Genomic DNA, 21083 nt, shown 5'->3' with positions numbered 1-21083 from the left:
CTTCCATTCGACTGATCACAAACTTTCTGCTTCATACGAACGACGCCAGGCGCTGTTGATGGCAGTGCCGATATTGTGGCGATGGGGATTGCAGCATCAAGCAGATGCGCAATGCTGTGGTGAAGAGTAGTCAAGGGCTAAAGATGTTATGCACACTATGTCAGCCCTATCGATCCTCAGCTGAAGCCTGGAGCTGGATGCTTTTCAATACAACGGAGCCATGACAGTTTCTTGCTCAGTGACACCAGTCGGTGGACAGTGGAACTTGAAAAGTATAAAATGTGTCCACCGGATAATTTGTATAGCCTACTGTAGGCTATAGCCTAAAGCTTAGTCTTTGATAAATAGCCTATCAAAAAACTCCGAAGTAGGCTACATATTACTCGCGTCGGTTGCTCTAATGAACTCATTGCAATAGCTTCTAAGTCAATGGTGTCTGTTTGTAAATAGTCGCAAACTTTCGGTTGGTTGGTTTTGAATCTTTATCCTCGGACTGACAAAGCTTTGATAGGTTATTCCTGGTAGTTTCGCATATACTTGTAGAGGCTCTTGACGCAGGGCCGGTTACCGAGATTGGCAGAGTGAAGTTTTCCGATTGTTGAAGTGTTGTTGCCGGAGAATTATTCCATCCATTCACTAAGTGCGCTGAATGGAGAGCAGTCCTGAAATGCGTTGCTCAATTAAGCGCACACCCCGAGAGTCAAACCAGCTCCGCGAGATCTTGAACAGCAGGGGCGTTGACAGGGGGGTTTAGGTGGTACTTTTGGACCCGAGTCCGAAATATCTAAGGGGCCCGGATTTAAAAAATTCCCGCGACTTCAAACATTATCAAGATCTTAATATAGTCAGATCTAAAGGAATTGCCATCAGAGTTTAAAACAGCCGTCAGATGGAAAAGTACCGAGCCCCCTTCTGGGTACCGGGCCCACTTCAGCTTTCTGGTGGTAAAATAGCCACTTCTGCCACCAAACAGTAAAATAAGAATTTAGTCTAGTAGGCTATAGTGATTTCTCTAACCATGGATATCACCCAAAACACAAATTTCAAAATAAACAGACTAATATTTGTTCACACTCAAAAACTGAAATGGCACAGGTAAGAAGATTACTATCCCTATTTCTGCACTAAAAATTAAAGTAAAACCGCTTTTTTTATTGCAGAAAATTTTGACCTAGGCCCAAACATCTTTCCGAAATCAAATTGAAAACTTTCTGACTGTCTGCAGTGCTGTAAATTTTTTTCTGGTAAGCTTAGAATGACCAGTGAAACATCAATAGAACCGGGAAGTACAACTCTAGCGCCATGTGACAAATAAAAGTTCAAAAAAGCAACCGCTAGACAGAGATAGGAAGTTTTAAGGTTCAAGAAATTTTAAGATTGCGCAAGATTTGTTAAATGACCATGCTTAAAGTGTTGAACGACTTCAATAAAAGTTTGTACACAAACTTTATATTCATAACTTTGTCGATGAAGGGGGCCCGAAAATAAATTGGTACCGGGCCCGAGAAATCCTGTCAACGGCACTGTTGAACAAGGCGCGTAACCAGCACTGAGCTAATAACGTTGTTTAAACTGTTGTCTGTTTATTTCGAAAGACAGTCTTTGCTGCTTAGATTGTTGCTTGTTTAGAACCTCGCATATCGTAGACAATGTTGTTAGCCTATCTTAGACAATTTAGGCTAAAAGCGAATAGGCCTTTTAGCCTTTTTCCATTTTTTTTATCTAATTTTGACCTTGAATTCTTGCGTTTCTAATTTGGTTTATATATTTGGCATATTTTACAGAAAAATTTGGCATATTTAGGGCATTAAAATCTGGCAACCTTAGAAGTCAGTGGTCACTGGTCAGGGTCAGGTGAAGCAGGCTATGCGGTATGCCAGCTCTAGGTTTTTCCACCAAATCTGTTTTTTTTTTACCACAGATGGGTTTTGAGCTTTTTTTAAATTTGGGTAAATATAGGTTTTTCTGTTAGTAACTTTGTACAGAGCTTGCCCGGTATTAGGGCACTGGTATCCTCGATAAAAGGTTTACACTGTAATATTACAAAAAATGATAAAGTAATGTTCATTGCCTCAGCTAGGGTAGTCAGTAAGGTAGCCTACAGTAGCCTAGTGAGTTGTTGTTAGCAGGTTTTAATTACCGTAATAAAGATATTACGCCATCGTTTATTTATTTATTACGCTTCTCAGGGGTATTGGTGTTAGGCTGTCTAAGCTAGGCCTACAAGACTCAAACACGACTGTTGGATGCAACCTGCCGGTAGATATTACGACTGTGCAAGCAATGCTGTGTCTGTGTTACCTTCATATTTGGAGTCACTATTAAAAGATTTGACATCTTACTTTTCTAGAAGCAGTAAAAGGCAGAATGGTTTTTCTTTGATTCAAAATGTTGCTGATACAGTTCAACATAAAATTCCAAAACTAGCACAAACACAATGACTTTTTCGAGAATAGATCATCTGCAGCATATTAGAGCAGTGGGAAGTGCTGGTTTTGTATTTTCAATCTCAATGTAAGACTGACAAGGTTGGTGGTGTAAAACGGATTTATGATGCACTTGTTAATTGTGGAACAAAACATATGCTCGTTTTTTGCAATATCTTCTTAAAAAGGTAAATCTTATCAGTTCAGTTTATTGTTTTGCTGGCAATAAATAAACAAAAAGTACATACAAATTGGAATTTCAGTGTGAGCATTTTCGTCTACGGGTACAAGTTGTACGGGTATTTTATTATATGGTTTCTACAGAATATAGCAATATTTTGAGTCTCTTCAGCAGAGAAGATTACATCATGCACAGAAACCTGGGAGCAATAGATTCAAGCAATGCTGAAAATCATAAGAGCATGTCAGCTGTGTGCACCATGGTGGACGAACAATGGCCCTGTTCGAACAGGAACCTCTTTCTGTTAAAAGTGTTTGGAGGTTCAAAACTGATTGTGTAAGATTTCTTGTGGAACTTTGTTTGCAATTTAGAAAGCGGTTTCCATTCGATGAAAATAGCTTGATTGCCAAGTTGAGAATTTCAACAGATTTCTTTCGGATCCAAATCTCAAAAACAAAAGCCAGGTTGGATCAGGATCTTAAAAATCTTGGATCCGTAGCTTACATCTTTGCCAGGGGCCATAGGATTTGAGGTTGTCGCTACAATGCATGGGAACCACCTTTATGTACAGTAACCGTATGTATAAGTTTTACAAATGTATTTTCAGAAATAAGCGTAAGATCATTTTTGTTCATCTTGGTAAACAAACAAAATCTGATCATATAGTATGTTGCGTCCTTATCTTGTGCTGCAAATAGGTCTCAATGGCTTTTCCACACGAATGATGTCAACCAAGCTACGTGAAGGAAATGATGTGAATTCTAAGCAGTTGCTTCTAAAACTACGCAACAAAACTGGTTACCCTTTAATCAATTGCAAAGAAGCATTGAAAGCAGTCAAGTATGATATGGAAGAGGTAGATTCATAGTTTGTTATATATCGGCTAATTATGTTGATTTTTTAAAGGGGTCTTGATCGGTTGGGTATGTATATTTTTAAGTTGTGTTTTCTCTGACCCAAGTATTGTGTATGATATGTAATCAGTTCGTTACATTCATGCTTACAACTTCCAGTTTATTTTGATAGTGCTTTGCTTGTAAAGTTGTTTTGGTTGACTTTGTAATAATAATTTTCATACTTTTTGATTGAAACGTTTTCTTTACTTTGTCAGGCTGAACAGTATTTATTGAATCTTGCTAAAGAAAAAGGTTGGAACAAAATGCAAGATATATCTGGAAAATCTTTGACTAATGGTCTTCTTGGAGTAGCGAAAAGCAAGTTTGCTGCAGCTATAGTTGAGGTATTAAATTACAAGTAGAAGTCATTACATAAAATATGCCATGCGTGTAGGTAGCCAGTTACCTGGATTGTAAAATTTCTCAGTAAAACCTGCATAATTATTATGAAACATGAGTAGATGATGATTTATTTTCAATGCGACACACTGAGAAAACATAATTTGGTTTTGCGACGTACCAACAACGAATTTGTAAGACTTTGAATTTGTCCATACATTACCTACCTTTTTGTCACGCCATATAATAAAAAAAGTTGGCATGTGGCGACTATTTAAGTCTGTAATTTTTGTAAGTAATGCCATTAAACACAATAGTTTTTTCTTTTTCAAATGTCAAAACTAAAATTACACTGAATTAAAGCCACAAAGTTTTTGAGCATAACATATTGTTCACTTTAGTTAATCCATGAACTTATTGCATGACGCCCTTACAAATTTTGAATGACACACCAGGGCAATAGGGTATGTGCGTCATTTGTTGTAATGTGAACTACTTTCAATTAGTAGGCAGTAAGCACGTTAAATTCATAATGTTGTAACTACACTACCGATAGTCCACTATTGGATCTAATGTTTTCACATGTTTTTTTTATAATTTACAATATGCATTTCTTGCACACTCCGTCAAGAAAAGCTACTGGTAATCAGGAGATTAGGAAGTGACCATGTATTGTCTTATTTAGGTGAACTGTGCTACTGATTTTGTAGCAAAGACTACAGACTTTCAACAAATTGTCAAAGAAGCAGCAGATATCTCCCTCAACAATTTTTCTACTAATGATAAGGTTGTCAATGAAGCAACTTATTCTTTAACACGATGATGATTTTCTTTTTACATAATTTCTGTTTCACATTTAATACTATGCACTTTTCCTGGGATGTAGTAGTAGTACAATAAAACTTATTCAAACATTAAACAATGATGTATATATATTTAAAAAATCCAGCTCTTTCTAGTCCTGTCATCATTTCAGAAACTAGTTGTAGCACTGTCGAGTACATATCTTGTGGTTTTCAAGGTGTGTTATTTTTTTAAGTGGATTATATGTACAGTAGTTGTCAGTGTTGTACGTTGACGCCGTCAATTTGACGGCGTCATTTGACGGCGTCTACTTTTTGTTGACGCTGAGGCTAGCGCCGTCAAATTATTTTTCAGTTGACGGAAGTGATAGCGCCGTCAACTATTTTGCCGATTTTAAGCGTCAAGCGCTAAGCGTCATTTTTTGTTTTCATGGAAAATCTCGTTTCACAATAAGAGTTTCACAATGTATTCTGGCCAGCGCGACTCATCCGAATTACCGGCTTTTGCGTTGGTTGGAATGGCTCCCTGGAATACATGCGGAAGAACTTCGCCAAATGGTGATCACCCATGTATTGAGAACGAGGGATCAGAGACAGAAAGCGAAAAATCCATGAATGGCATCGCGGACGTTGAATATAGCCTACTTTATTTCAAGAGCTCTATGCCCCTGAAAAGAGCGACGTTGGTGCAGTGGACCTTGTTAAAAGATTTATGCATGCTAAACTATCACAGCACGCTTGGAACAGTGATACCTTTCCAACTAAACGTTTTCAACTTGTTTTTGAAATACAACACTTCCAATACCAACCAGCGCTGCTGTGGAACGCATGTTTTCACTTGGAAAGGACAATATGCGCAGGGGCGCCGGAAGCGGGGGGAGCAAATGCCCCCCTGCCCTCAAATTTCTGTGGATGGGGAGAGAAGAGGGGGCAATGGTGCCCTTTTAAGGTCATGTAAGCTACTGCACACTTTGCATTCTAACAATTTATGCTATTCGCTATTAGCCTAATTATAATGTTCTATTTTTGCCTCAAAATAATATTCACGACACAAAATTCTCCATCACAGTAAGTTATATTACATCATTATAAAATAGCATTATGCCCTTCCGTGCCATTGTTCTTTGTATAGCGGACACTTGTATCATTACTCGACAATGAGCTGATAGATGAGCATTATCGCTATATCTTATCTTAAAACTTACAAAACAAATTGGCCTTTCAGCAACAAAAGTGCCCTTTTTTCATACTCCTGCCCATCCAGTCAAAAATCGCTCCGGCGCCCCTGAATATGCGTTCCAAACGCAGCAGATTGTCAGACAAACGTTTTAAAATGCTTGTTTTTCTGCAAGGAAATAACTAATAGGCTGAGCAGCTAATTCCAATACAGTCTCAAAACATAATACCTGCTCTTTATATATAGCTATTGTTAGGCTGAACTTGGTTGAAATATTTCCGTTTTATGAGACGCTGGCAAAAAATAGCGCTAGAAATTGGCGCTGACGCTGACGCCGTCAATTTATTTAAGAGCTTACGCAGTCCTTTACGCCGTAAAGTTTTTAGGCAATTCGCGCTGACGCCGTCAAATTATTTCAATGACGCGTACAACACTGGTAGTTGTTGTGAATCTATTAAGTTAGTTGCATTAAGATCTTTCGTACTGTAGCTATTTTTTCTGTATTGTGCAGATATTTTTCTTGTATTCTGTATTTATTTCTCGATTGTTTCATATAGGCCATCATTCAAGGTGAGGATATAATGAACATAACTCTTCCTGGGAAGGACCAAGCCTTTAAACAAGACATTGCTTTGGCAGTGGGTAAGGGTTGACCAATGACCATCGATTAGCTCAAAGCTTGTGTTTGGTTCATGGACTCCTTAAGTTAAAGACTAGAATATTACGATCTCGGGATTTGTAACTTGAGTCTGAAGGATTAACTTGCGTTCTGGGTAAAAATGACTTCTAGAGAAGCTAGAAACGCAATCTTGGAATCCATATTAGGGTTTTTGAGGATGACGAGTTCAATAGCGTTACTTGCAACACCATCTGAGGTCATTTTCAAGGTCAAAATATTATATTTTAAGGTCAAATTACAGAATTTTGGTCATTTTTGCGTCTAATTTGTAAAGCAAAACATTTTTAAAGAAGTCGTGATGAAACATGTTATTACATAAACAACATATGTATTTCTCAACACTATGGCTATTATGTAAAGGAGTCATTATAATTACAATATAATACACAAAGTGACAATACATAACAACATGAAACTATAATAGACAATGCCTATCGCTAGTTGGAAAGCTTTTCTTGCCTCCTGAGGCATCCCAAAGACTTTTCTTTGTCACTTACATTGAGGACATAAGCTTTCAATAGAATGTTAGCTAAAGTGGTACAAGCAGAATTACTACTGGCTAAAGGTGCATCTACAAAGGATAACCCTAACCAAAGCAACTGCAACGACGTGGCATATTGTCACCAAAGCAGAAAACAACACAAAGATTTACGAAACCAACCTAAAAAATAACCAGCTATACTGCTTCTGAAAGAGATACATACAAAATGTAGCCTACCGTACATTAGTAAACGATGATAGATATCAACCAGCTTGTGATATTATCCTATATCACGAGGCTTGACCGCAAAAGCAATCCGACTGTTATCGAATATAGGTGTAAATGATTTATTGCAATGATACTTGATCTTTTTGTCAACAATTTCTCAAACCACAAATCCGAGCGATTTCACAGGATTCGAATGCTGTTACAATTCAGCTATAGCAAATGAAAATAACGCGTTACGATACGTCGAAAATACGTAGATCATGCGCAATAAAACTGTGTCATAAAGTAAGCCTTTTTCCAAGTGGACCCAGCACGTACAAAGCTGATAGATATGTCAGACGTTTAACACAAAGCAAAAGCAAAATTAGCAATCAATTTGTACTCACATGAAGTAATCTCTTTCAAGCTGCTTATCCGAATTCTACAAATCTCGGCTTACTAAATAAGTCCGAACTGGCTGACAAAACGCTGTCACAAACCAAGTTCGCAAACGAACAGGACTCTTGCCCCACATTTCCAGTTAATCAATTTGCAGTTGATGAATTGTCAGGAAAAACCTGCTATGCCGCCAAAAAGGGCGTTTATCAATATGTCACCATTCGTAAACACGTGAACTTCAAACAACTTAGGCAGTGTAGAAGAGAACATATCTTACACAACCCAGGTAGCAAAAGCTGTCATTTTTCCTTTCATTCAACGTCTGCGACTCCAAATCAATAGAAAAAGTGCGGATTTTGCTAGCTGGGAATAGAGGGTCTGCTACTATTCGGCGAGTCCGATTCGGCGAGTCCGATTCGACTAGTCCGATTCGGCGAGTTCCCTATTCGGCGAGTTTTTGAAATTTTTGAAAGGAAATTATCGGGTACCATAGCCTAATTATAATTGCCGTTTTTACATCGTTTTAACGTCGCTAAACGTTGAAATCGTGCAGAAAGGAATAAAAAGAAAATGTTTGAACTATTAAATTAAAATTCGTCATGTTAGTTCAGTTGTTTTTATTTCTGACCATCATATGAAAAACACAATACACGTCAACATAGCAAAGGTAGAAGCGACAAAACGCGAACGTTAAAACGTGCTTGAATTCGTCATGTCAGTTCAGTTGTTTTTCTTTCTGATCATGATATCAAAAACAATACACGTCAACATAGCAAAGGTGTAGAAAAAGGTAGAAGCGACAAAACGCGAACGTTAAAACGTGCTTGTGACCGAAGTAAGTTATTGAGTTGAAAGAAATTTGGCACGGTCGCAACACTTTCAGAAAAATTTAAGATATGAAGGAAAAATAAAACAAAGAAAATGTTACAAAAAAAAAAAAATAGATCATGTTTATGTCTATAAGTTAGTACTTTTGAATAGTTAAAATGATTAGTTTGGACCAACAAATGTGTGGCCTACAGCTTGGATTGAAAGTTAATTATCGGGTACCGTAGCCTAGTTATCCCGACCAGCAAAAAATTGTTCCAAGAACACAGTTCATTTTTACATTGTAGTAACAGAATGAAAAGGCTAAACAAATGTGTGGCCTATCGTGTTAACGTCGCTAAACGTTGAAATCGTGTAGAAAAGGGAGCTTTTGCTGACTAGGATACTTTGAAACTGAGAAACATTCACAGAAGCCCTACGATTTGTTCCAAGAACCCATTTAGCATAACATTTCATTTGTACATTGATTCAACGTCTGAATACATTATCTTAAAAATGCAACGTATCGTAGGGCTTCTGTGAATGTTTCTCAGTTTCAACGTATCCTAGTCAGCAAAAGCACCCTTTTCTACACGATTTCAACGTTTAGCTACGTTAAAACGATAGGCCACACATTTGGTTAGCCTTTTCATTCTGTTACTACAATGTAAAAATGAACTGTTAGGCTAACTGGGTTCTTGGAATAAATTTTTGCTGGTCGGGATAACTAGGCTACGGTAGCCTACCCGATAATTTCCTTTCAATCTAAGCTGTAGGAGGGTAGGTCACACATTTGTTGATCCAAACTAATCATTTTAACCATAGGCGCCTAAGCCGTGGGGGCCAGGCCCCCACGCATATTTCCGCGTGGGAGCAACTTTTTATGCGGCATTGATACATAAAACAATAGATGAACGAGCGATCGGCAGCAGGAAAACATTTTTAAATGCAAACCGCAACAGCTTCGCAGTAAATAATCACTAGAACGAGTAGCGATGCTACAATCCCACCCCAGACAAAAAAATGACTGATTTTGCTGCCTGTGACATAGCAAAAATCTACCGTTTTGCGTCGATTCAATGTCATCAGATGTTGAATGCACCCAAAAACAACATAATTTGCTACGTTGACGCAGCGTGCGTTTAACTTAATGCGCTTGCAAACAGCCTCCTGTCGCTTTCGAAAGTCGAAACCTCTGCAGAGAATTGTCGTGGCAGTGAATCGGTTGCTGTGAAAATGAACTTGAAGTCTCGGCCCGAGGTTACCACTAACCAACGCAACAAGGGCTGGTACAAACCGCACTGCCCACAGTCGCACAAGCGGCATAATCAACACAACAACGGACTCGCGCAAACTGCACGGCGCACACACGACCGTTGCCATGGAAACCCGATCAAAGGCGGGGAATATGCGCATCTTTTGTTTCATCTGCAACACGAAAACGGGCGTATTACAGCGAATTGAAACTTGAAAGCTGGTCAGCCATAAGTTGCGATATTGTAGTGAAAAGGGAGCAATGTCAAGTCGAAAACTTAATCAAATGTCTCTCTGTAACTATTTTTCAAGGGCTGTTTACAGATGTCAGCAACTTTTAAATTTATTAAAGGTGACGTGCTGTTGAATTGATGTAAACATGAATGATTTTGCTTTCAACAGGTATATTTTCAAGCATATGATCAAGTTAGTATTTTCATTCCATTTACAGTATACCTTTTAGTAAACCTTTTCGTCTCTTGTTTCATGCTAATAAATCTAGTTCGTTGCTAAACTTTATGTTGCGCTTAGCTTGAAGAGTCGCAGTCCATCAACCGCTAGCCAACGCAGACGCATAGCATGTGTTTTGGTCGAGCTTTGTTTATAATAATTAACGGTAGGTCGAACGTAGCGATAACTCCGAGTGTGCCAATAAAAGCAATCCTAGTGTGACGACATAATTACGTCATCTATCTGCGTGACATTTCGCTGAATTTACGTTGCTGCTGATGAAACACGCTTTCGCCCCCACGGCCAAAAAAATAGTTAGGCGCCTATGATTTTAACTATTCAAAAGTACTAACTTATAGACATTAACATTATTTTTTTGGTAACATTTTCTTTGTTTTATTTTTCCTTCATATCTTAAATTTTTCTGAAGGTGATGCAACCTTGCCAAATTTCTTTCAACTCAATAACTTACTTCGGTCACAAGCACGTTTTAACGTTCGCGTTTTGTCGCTTCTACTTTTTTCTACACCTTTGCTATGTTGACGTGAATTGTCGCTTCTACCTTTGCTATGTTGACGTGTATTGTTTTTCATACGATGGTCAGAAATAAAAACAACTGAACTGACATGACGAATTTTAATTTAATAGTTCAAACATTTTCTTTTTATTCCTTTCTGCACGATTTCAACGTTTAGCGACGTTAAAACGATGTAAAAACGGCAATTGCAATTAGGCTACCGTACCCGATAATTTCCTTTCAAAAATTTCAAAAACTCGCCGAATAGGGCACTCGCCGAAAAGGGCTCTCGCCGAATACGGAACTCGCCGAAACGGGCCATTCCGGAGAATAGATGCAGTAGGTGCACAATATCATGTTTCGTCACAGACTTCTTTCAAACAGTTTTGCTTTACGATTTAGACGCAAAAATGACCAAAATTCTGTAATTTGACCTTAAAATATAATATTTTGTCCTTGAAAATGACCTCAAATGGTGTTGAAAGTAACACCATTCAACTCGCTATCCTCAAACACCCTAACATCAACATTAATTTTACATTTACGGCCGGAAATGTCAATCGTTCACAGTGAAGTTAACCATTTAAATGGGCAGTTGCTTATAATGCTTATCGATGGAAGAACGTGATTGTGTTTTTACTTGCTTGTCTGTTAATGTAACTTCAGCTGATTTCAGTTTTAAGTGCCAACAATAACATTAAATGTTAGTCAAATTCGTAAGATTCTGTAAAGTTTAAGCAGCATTACATTTTTCAAGATTGATTCACCTCTAATGTTTTTCGGCAATGTTAATGATAGCCGGGAAGAACGCCCCTGTCTTCACATTGATTCAGCTCTTTGCTATTTTAAGGAAAGTTAAAAGAAAACATCTTGGTGCGTCGTGCTGCCGTTTTATCTCCTCCTCCTGGTGGGGTCATCGGCTTGTATGTCCATCCGAGCGTCCTCATAGTCTCCACAAGGCCTGGCTCAATGATGGGCAGCTTTGCCGCCATCGCATCCATCTCGTGCGACAACAGTGAGTCATCCCTGCAGCTGGCATCTTTCTTTGTGGCGTTTGTCAGTTTTTGTTTGTTTTGTCACTTAAGACTACTCTTTAAAAGTTTAGGGTTTCGCTGGCTTGTTATTTGCTTGAAGTGTGTCAGTACGTACTAGAGTGCCTGAAACCACCGATAATTGAAGTATACGAATTGATCATTGAGTGTTTAATAATGGAGCAAGCCTATGATGCGATCTAAATGACTACTTCTGACCATCGAATATTTGCCAGCAATACTTGCCCTAACAAAGGTGTAAGCCAGGGTTTCCCAAAACGGGGGGTCGCGACCCCCCAACGTGAACTTTAGGGGTCACAGAAAGTATACCAATTTGCACAAGGTACTGCATATTAGCACTTCTGTGCGATATGCGGTGACAATTATTTCTTAACTTTATTAAAGGCATACTAAATAAAAATTTCAAACCGGAATTAAGCATTAAAATGAGTAAACTGAACATTCAAGAATACATTTCAAAAAAAATTACCGAAAAAAATTTGTTTTCAATAGCGCTGGTAAGGCCCAAAATCCAATGTTTCATTTATTTTCATTTTTTTCAAAATGGCCAAAAAGTGCAAACACTGCTCGAAAATACGTCACTAAAGACAGCAATAACAAAAGCCATGTTACCACATCTGATGTTTTGAGCAAACTGTCTGATGTTTTGATGTTAAAATGTGTTGTTTTGATGTATATACATACATAGCCTACAGTCAAATCGCCCGCAGTAACAATTATTGCGTGATTAGCTGATTACTATAGTCTTTAGTGACGTAACTGTACAGTCGCACGCTTCGCTGCTCAGGCCAATTTCGTTTTGAAAGCTCTGACAAAAGCACGCGCGCAATGGTGGTCAGACCGCAATGGGGCAAAATTTTATTGAAAATTGTTTTATAGTAGCATGTTAAACACAAAGAACGTGGAAAATCGCAAAGTCAGGTTTTTCCTTTAGTATTCCTTTAAGAGTCGCGCACTCAATGCGCGACGTTCGAAAGGACGTGGGTTCGACACCGGTCCAAAGCACGCGGCTGTGTCTCGGCGAAAGACACTTAAAGGCAAGCCAAAATAAGGGGAGCAGTTGACTCGAAGACTATATGTCACTTCGCTGCTTCCTGTCGTCTGTTGTATCGCATCTGTGATCGCAGTGTACTGTATGTTATCGCAATGGGCGCAAATAAAAGCATGTTTATGATTATGATTATGATCAATGGGTATCTTTGAATATTTATGAGGTGAAATGGAATTGGAGTTAAAAACTCTTTTAGCCTACTGCATCGTTAAGTTAGGTGGCTTTAAAAAGTCAAAGCTTTAAAATGGCTAGCCATTATTTAACGTTGAAAACCGAAATCGTGATTTTTCCAACAGAATAAACTTCAGTCTTGGTCCACCATTTTCGCAATGACATCTAGCTTTTGAAATTATGCCAATTGTCAGATTCGCTTGAAAAACTAAACAAATTTAATTTGTCCCTCCTGGAGAAAACATCAGTATTTTGCATTGAAATCTAAAATTGATGCGATCATCAAAAAATTGAACATCTGGAAACAAAAATTTCAAAATGATTTATCTGAAATGTTGTTACTTGGCAGTTGGCATACGTTCCAGCTTAAACAACATTGAAACCGCCTTGAGACCTGCATTAACAAACACTGCGCCACGGCTGCACTTGCTTTGTTCACACTGAATAAATGTGTTTGCTTTTTTGTTTTGTTTCCAGTAGGCTGCGCATAAGCTTCGTTGTTATGGTCAGAAATAAATAAAAACAAATTGTTTTTATTTTTTGTTAGATTTAAGCTTTTCAAATAATATCGCAAATGTGTATTTTGCACTGTTCGTCGCTTTATTCGTAAGGGGCCGCGAAGCATTTTCGGAGATTAAAAGGGGTCGCGAACAAAAAAGTTTGAGGCCCTGATGTAAGCGATAGTGATGTCTTTTAAACATTGAACTTTGCTCTACCAGCACTGCAAGCGGTCCCTCTGAACAGCACAACCTCAACAGCAAACACAAAAAATAACCAAGTCTCAAAAACATAACCATTTAACCAATGCATTATTCGAGTCTCATCTGTCTGTACCACCGCATTCGTGAAAGATCTTATTTCAACAACTGATGTAATGCAAGCACTCTGAGCTCAGATTCGGATGCAGCACCCCAGAATTACCCTAAATCAGTTCTTTAAGTTTACAGAAAAAAAACTGTTTCTTGATTGTTTCATGATATGTTACTTGAAGTAGAAAACGAGGTGATGAATATGCTTGTGTAGGTGAAAGATCGCCTTCCTACATCAAGGCAAAGGGGAGAGATATTTGTCAGCATATTGTGGGCATGAAGCCTCTATCAATCGGAAAGGAATCAAGTATGTTATTCTGTTTATTTACAAGTTTATTGAAGGCATAAACGCACAAGCAGTATCACGACATTTATCACTGCAAACGAAACTGATCGTTTATGTTGTGTAAGTAGAAAACGTTTTCATTTTTACATTAATAAATGATGTATTTTTTAATGAACAATATATGCCGTTGTTGTTACTTAGTTGTGTTTTTGTTGGATTTTTTTTAATTACGTATTATGCAAATGAAAACTTTATGTTAACGTAAAGGTTTGAAGGTTTGCCTGCCCTCCCCCCCACTATTGCATATTGTTGTTTTTGTTATAAGAGCGAAAAGAGACGTTTGGTGTTTGTTTCTTCTTTGTTTCTTTTTTTTATTGGATTTAAAACTCTCCATGTGCCTCCTGTGATAATTCGGCGGTAAATTACCAAACGTGCACTTACTTGCAGAGTTAAACCCACAAAGAATATATTTGCGGTAGTCTTTGCAAACCACTTCTGCGTACCAGCACAATTTAACGTAAAGCATCTAAACTTGGTCTTTTGTCCGCCCCGTTAGCTCAGTGGTTACGCGCCCGGCTCAAGATCACGCCACGTAAGTTCGACTCTCGGGGTGTGCGCTTTAGCAATGCACGTTAAGGACTGCTCTACGTTCAGCGGCACCTAGTGAATGGAATAATTCCCCGGCAACAACACTTCACCAATCGAAAAACTTCACTCTGCCAATCTCGGTAACCGGCCATGCGTCAAGAGCCTCTACAAGTATGCGTAACTACCAGGAATAACCAATCTAGGCTTTGTCAGTCCGAGGATAAAGATTCAAAACCAACCAACCTACTCACAAATGCAACCCACCACCTTTCAATCTTAAATGTTATTATCCCACATCACGCAAACGCAAGTCATGTTTGCCTATCCACAACGTGTCAGGGTGTTGAATTAAACAATTTGCTTGCCTTTTTAACCAATGGCCAATTACATTTTTGTATTTTTTCAGACGTTTTGACGGAAAACTCGACCGACAGCGTCGAAAGAGCGGTAACAGAAGGCGTCGATGATACAGCGGAAAACACACGTCTCTTTTCAAAACCGAAAGATGGCAGCACAGAGCTATTAAAACAGCCGTTCTTGTTGGACACTGACATTTCCGTGGAAGAATGGCTTGATATGTCTGACATAAAAATCCATAACTTTATTAGATTTCAAGTCGGAGAAGTTTCGACTTGATGAAACAAAGGAAAGCGATAACCACTTTGCAACAACTCGGTTGTCATTTTCTTACGTTGTTTCTACGTTGGTTGGTTAGCTTGTATTGGATCTTTAGGCTACTTGTGGGTGCCGATGTTCAAACAGGAAACGCTCCGCTGAAAGTGCTTTTTGTCACAAAGACACCTTATAATGTTCAATCAACCATTTTTCTGTTTTCTAATTCTGAAGAAAGTTTCATCAAAAATGCACAAAAGACGGCGTTAAAAAGAAAGACGCATCGTTTGTCAATGGAGTTAAATAATGAAACTAAGGTAATTCTATGAAATGATCCTTCGCTTTAAATCGCCTAAGGTTATTTTAACTCGTCCCTTCGGGAAAAGTTGCGAAAATTTGCATCGTTGCCAACGTAGAACGTTTCTTGTCCTTCATTTGAAGGCTCTGTCCGTAATACAATAATTCACAAAACGAAGCGATACTTTGCTTCAGTTTTGTGTATAATTAGCACTGACCGTTATTGCTAAAACTGTTCATATTATTTACTCTTGTCGAAAGCTGCACCCATCGGTCAATGAGAAATGGCCAAGCTTTGTTCCCTCTGTTTCAGTGCAACCGATCATCACAGCAGTAAGTTGTTACATTCATTTAACGTCCACAGCAGACGTTGAATCAATGTAAAAAATGATTGATTTAGAAATATTCACCGTTCATGCTCTTACTTTAAAATAGCGAAATATCAAATAGACAAGACTTTTGTGGTAAGCTTCATTATCACAAACAACTGCCAGTCATGAAATACGCAAGAAACTTTCTTGGCATTTCTTATCAAAGAATGAGCATAACAACGATAAGCCCAAGTTAGTGCAAGGATAATGTCGCATAGCGTCGAGTAAACGTTGTATAACGCTGCGCTCCCCTAATACAAGGTCAATGAGACCCCATGTCAACAATATAAGAACGGTCTTGGCAGATCTCAACGAGTTATGGAACGAACTGCTATTCCCCAATTTACATCATGGTCTGGCGGACAATTATTTTAGTTATTGTTTGGTGACATAAATGTGTTTTGAGCTGAAGACTTACGCGTCATTAAAATGCGGTCTCAATGTAATACTTGCAGGAAGAGAAAGAAAGCGCTACTCATCAGTGCGTGGTTGAGCGGGGAAAACTCGACGGCCGTGTGAAGATAAGCCAGGAAGCAAGAAAGTACCGCGTAATTCTTCAAGTTACGAAATATTGACTCCAATCTACAATCCAGATTTTTTTCATTCCAGAACATATCTTCCCCATTCTGCTTGGAAAATAAAACCATAGGCTAGAAATACACAAAAATAACAACTGCGCTAAGTAGGCTACAGCGTGTAGGCTATATTTGTACACTGAAAGAATCAACTGGCAAAAGAAATCAGACTCGTGTGTAGGCTACTTCTGGTTTGACCGCTGCGACGCCATGGAAGGTAGCCTACGCCGCGAAGAAACAGAAACTTTGGTTTAGCTGTTAACAATTCCCTACACTTAGAAAAAACAAACGTGCGGTATGTTTTTTTTTTTTTCATAACTTTTAGTCTGGTTACTTTACTTCATATAGGCTACTCGAAAATGAGGTTGCTTTTTTCCCGCGCTTTTTGAAGTTAAGCAGCAAAGTTTTCGCTCTCCAGGTCCAAATCTAAAAATTAGATTCGTAGTAAATTGAGACGTGGAGATAAACTAAGTTTAGTAAAATAAACATAAAAGTTTTATTTTTTCTCTTTTCTAGGTTTGGTGGTTGTGCATTTTTAAGATAGTATTTTCCAAACAGTGTTTTATCGATGCATATTTTAAACCTTTCAGTTTTGTCATCTTTTTCTTTTGTTGGTGCAAAATTCGTGTAGGTCTATTTACCTTATTGTTTTCTACATGTTCGCGCCAGCAATGAAAAATAAATTAAATTGGTTTGAAAGAGGAATCGTAAAACATTTTATTTGTAAAATTTTAATAAAAATCTTAAAACTTTATAAATATTTGAAAAATATCTTCTAGTAATCGTAAAACTTTTCAGCTACCGTACCTTTATCAGTTTCATACCTAGCTATCAGTCAAGCATCGGGTAGGCTATAATTTAAGCTTGGTTTGATAGTGGCTTACGCAGTAAATTGTTTTCAGTTTTATTATTCCTTCATGTTTGCTCTTTTCAGGGGGCCGCAGAGGCTTTGCTAGCCGTAAAAAAGACGTAGTCTAGGAAGAGCTAAGGGCTGCTGCTCTTCTTCCCAAAATTAAACCATTCCCCCCAAAATATATATAGACTAAGGTCAAGGATATTTAGGCTATAGTCTACCAATTCAACTTTTGCAGATTTAGGTAGTAGGCTAGTCTACAATCAGCTTCCATCCGTACGCTAAAATTTATCTATGTCTAGCTTGCAGTAACGTTGACAGGGAGTAGACTGCTTTTGGACCCGGATACTTTCTAAGGGCCCCGGAAAACTGAAAACACCGTCGGGCATTCTTAGGATATAGGCTAGTGCATTTTTCTGGGAAGTGTCATGATTTAGGGCCCGAGCATCTCATTGGAACCAGCCCAAATTATTCTCTCAACGGCCCTGCTAGCTTTTCTCCGCCAAAGAAGAATGGATTTAAACACATAACATCACAATAGGACTCTGAAGACAAACTAGCCTAGATAAGACATAGGCAAGCTGGGCAAAGAAAAGCAAAATTGTTTTGCGTGTTTTTTTTTAACAGAAACTTCAAAACAGCTTTGTTTTGCGAAAAAGTTTCACAGCATTTACTTTTCAATATAGCCTACTGAAATAAAGCCAAATAAATTTTTATGGGACAAATTTTAAATAAACATTAAAAACGCAGTTTTATAAAAAAAAATAAAATAAAAAAATGTTTTACACCTAGGGCTACCATATGTCCTCTTTTAGGAGGATTTGTCCTCTTTTTTCATGAAAAATGAATTGTCCTCCGAGGACGCTTGAAAATACTCAAATGTCCTCTTTTTTGCATTGCTATTATTTTCAACAGGGTTTTATATTTATGTGACGTTTGGCGAAAGCTAAATAAGGCTAAGCAACGATACCAAAAAGGAAAAGTAGCCTATGTTTTCTGTGAACTGTGGCAGAAATAGGCTCTCCTTTTTTAAGAAAAGTGTTTATTGACTTTGAAGTTGACAATACATTGCTTGCTGTGAATGCGGTAGATACATTTATTTCGATGGCAAACGAAGGCAGTGTTACTCGATGACCATGTCCGATGTAGGCTATTTCTATTGTTCGACTCTTATGTTGCTTATTTGGATGAATAGACCGCTATAATTTCATTTTTCGAGTTCACATCCTTTGATTGGATGCTTATTCTGTCTTACACCAAAGAATAGGATAATACTTTTCAGCGTTGTGTGAAGTATCTGTCAGAGAAAAATGTTGGCATTGATGATGTTAACCTGTTCGATCTATATACAAAAGCTAGTGCAAAGGTGTCTTAAACCTGATAGCTAGCCCACATCAGCTTTTTTAAATGATGGCACATTAGAAAATGAACAGAATTGTCCAAACATTGCAGAACTATGTCGATTTGATGCTTATTCTGTCTTACACCAAAGAATAGGATAATACTTTTCAGCGGTGTGTGAGGCTATCTGTCAAAGAAAAATGTTGGCATTGATGATGTTAAACTGTTCGATCTATATACCAAAGCAAGTGCAAAGGTGTCTTAAACCTGATAGCTAGCCCACATTAGCTTTTTTTAAATGATGGCACATTAGAAAATGGACAGAATTGTTCAAACATTGCAGAACTATGTTCTTTTTTAATGAATCGTTAAATATCGAGCAACTCTTCGTCTGCAATAGGCTATGGTTCGAAATGCAAATGTAAAAGGCATGTTTTCTGTGAGGAAAATTATATGAACAGCAAAATGTTCATCGACTGAATCTGACAAATAAATATGTCATGTTTTTTAGTTGTCACTGTTGCTAATCCCTGCATAGGCCTATAATCATCTAAGAAGGTAAAAATTGCTTAAACGTAAAAATCCACTTGCATTTTACTTGCTTACTAAACATGTCCTCTTTTTGGGTGATGAAAATATGGTAGGCCTATTTACACCAACCAATAATTGTCTCAACAGATGAATTATTATGATCTCTAATGAACAGCTTCCAATATTTTTCATTTGCTGCTGTATTTTTTATGACAAAAACAATAGATCTTTCGCATGCCATAGAACAAAGTTGTTTGGGATATTCTAATCATTATGCTGCAAAGTTAATTTGTTAACACGTAAAAGATATAATTATAAATGCTTTTTATTCTAATCACTACAATAGACCAATTGGCCTCCCAAAATTTTATTTTGCACTCTTCAAATTATTTTTATCCATTACTGAGCCATAGCGAAATATTTTGGAACCATTAGGCCCGTGCCCTATGCAGAGCAAGTTTCATCTTGTTTTTCAATGTTACGCATTGTCATGTCAAATTCTAGGATACTTGATCCATGCCCTTTACCTCTTTGTTCCAACCTGTAATTTCTGAAGTGAAAGCGAAAAGCCAAAACACATCAAAATTACATAGAGACAATACCTTTGTTTTGGTCTTTGCCATGTATTGTGATGTCATAGAATACTGCTCCTTTGAGGCTGAAAACAATACAGACTGTTTACAACACTGTTGTAACTACTACAAGACTGAACCTTCGAAAACTGGTCATCCATTGTGCTCGCAATTAATATCGACAAAGCAGCATTTTTGTTATGAATTCTGGTTACACAAGACTACTTTGATACAGTAACTCTGGCTTGTTTCTGGGAAAGGTAGAGTAAGAGAGAGAAAACTTTTATTTCAATGTCAATTTAGTTAATGCATTCAGTTCAATTGAAAAACATGCAAAGGCCATTGTAAAGCTGTCTGAAAGCCTAGCGTATTTATTCTAAGCGGTTTGCAAAATGAAAATGCTTGCATTTTAATGATAATAATTTAAATTATCCAGGTTGGCTAAGTGCAAGTTAAACTACCTAAATTGAGCACAAATACCTGTAGCGAAGTATTGAAATTTAAGAAAGCTATAGCGCAAGAATGCGTTCTATTACTTCACAAGATTTTAAATTTTTATTGACAATTTTATGTGGCTGTTTTTCAATAACCGTTCCTTTCGCTGGAAAATTGCGTACAGTATCTTTTAAAGCTACATCATAGAGCAAAGAACAAGACCAACTTTTAGTGGCATAGCTTCAGGTTTTTGCCAGATTGGATAAACTAACTCCAACATGCTGGTAGCTTAGCCTTGCCCAGCAAGTCGCCCTGTCGAGCAAGTAGCCTTGTCTAGCTAGAAGTCCCAGGGTTTACAGCAATTCCACACAAAATTATTTCGTTTCGTTTCCAAATTATTTTTCTTGGTTTCCTTTCGAAAGAAAGGCGATTTCATGTCGGTTAAATTCGAAATGAGACTATTTACCGATCACCGTATTCAGTTTTACGTGCATTTGCCAAAACTAATTTGAAATTTAAACATTTTTGTTTTGCGTTTCGAATTGAATACCGTAGCCTACTTAAAAAAATTGTTATGAAGAGTCTTACCAGCTTTGTAAGCTTGCTTAATACAGGAGCGGTCCCCTTATAAATTCGCTTCTTTAAGCTTAGAGTGAAAACTTTCTCTCATTCAAAAGTAAAAAAACCGTCTAAACTTCAGCAGGCTATAGGCTAGAAATGGTATCATCGAAATGGTATCTTTTGACCTACCTATTTGCTGTAAATCTTTTAGTTTGTGTAAACCTAATCTCAAATTACCACAAAATTAGCTTGACGTAGTTTTATCCCGTAACAAATAAGCGTAGCTTATCTGTAAGTAATGCTGCATTTTGGTTTCCAACAAAACTGGTTTGTTTGAGCTAGCCTCAAGTCAGTTCTGTTTT

General features: G+C 37.8%; 1 protein-coding gene across 1 annotated transcript; it reads left to right on the top strand.

The window, feature by feature from the left end:
- Positions 1-3218: 3218 nt before the first annotated feature.
- LOC145774572 (elongation factor Ts, mitochondrial-like) lies at positions 3219-15938 on the top strand. Its single transcript, XM_082585837.1, has 7 exons — positions 3219-3463; positions 3719-3847; positions 4528-4629; positions 6380-6464; positions 11467-11631; positions 13914-14006; positions 14980-15938. Exons 1-7 carry the CDS (start codon positions 3275-3277, stop codon positions 15207-15209), a joined length of 993 nt encoding a protein of 330 aa, XP_082441963.1. The 5' UTR covers positions 3219-3274; the 3' UTR covers positions 15210-15938.
- The last annotated feature ends 5145 nt before the right edge of the window (positions 15939-21083 follow it).

Source organism: Aplidium turbinatum, chromosome 7, assembly GCF_918807975.1.
Source record: "Aplidium turbinatum chromosome 7, kaAplTurb1.1, whole genome shotgun sequence".
Lineage (NCBI taxonomy): Eukaryota > Metazoa > Chordata > Ascidiacea > Aplousobranchia > Polyclinidae > Aplidium > Aplidium turbinatum.
The sequence above is the reverse complement of the archived record's forward strand: the minus strand, read 5'-3'. Positions and strand labels throughout refer to the sequence as shown.

What these genes read in the sequence shown, in the direction of transcription:
- LOC145774572 (XM_082585837.1), top strand. Translation starts at nt 3,275, where the DNA reads ATGTTGCGTCCTTATCTTGTGCTGCAAATAGGTCTCAATGGCTTTTCC. An exon ending in TCAAGTATGATATGGAAGAG is followed by an intron (nt 3,464 to 3,718) that starts GTAGATTCATAG and finishes TTACTTTGTCAG; the next exon opens with GCTGAACAGTATTTATTGAA. An exon ending in ATCAATCGGAAAGGAATCAA is followed by an intron (nt 14,007 to 14,979) that starts GTATGTTATTCT and finishes GTATTTTTTCAG; the next exon opens with ACGTTTTGACGGAAAACTCG.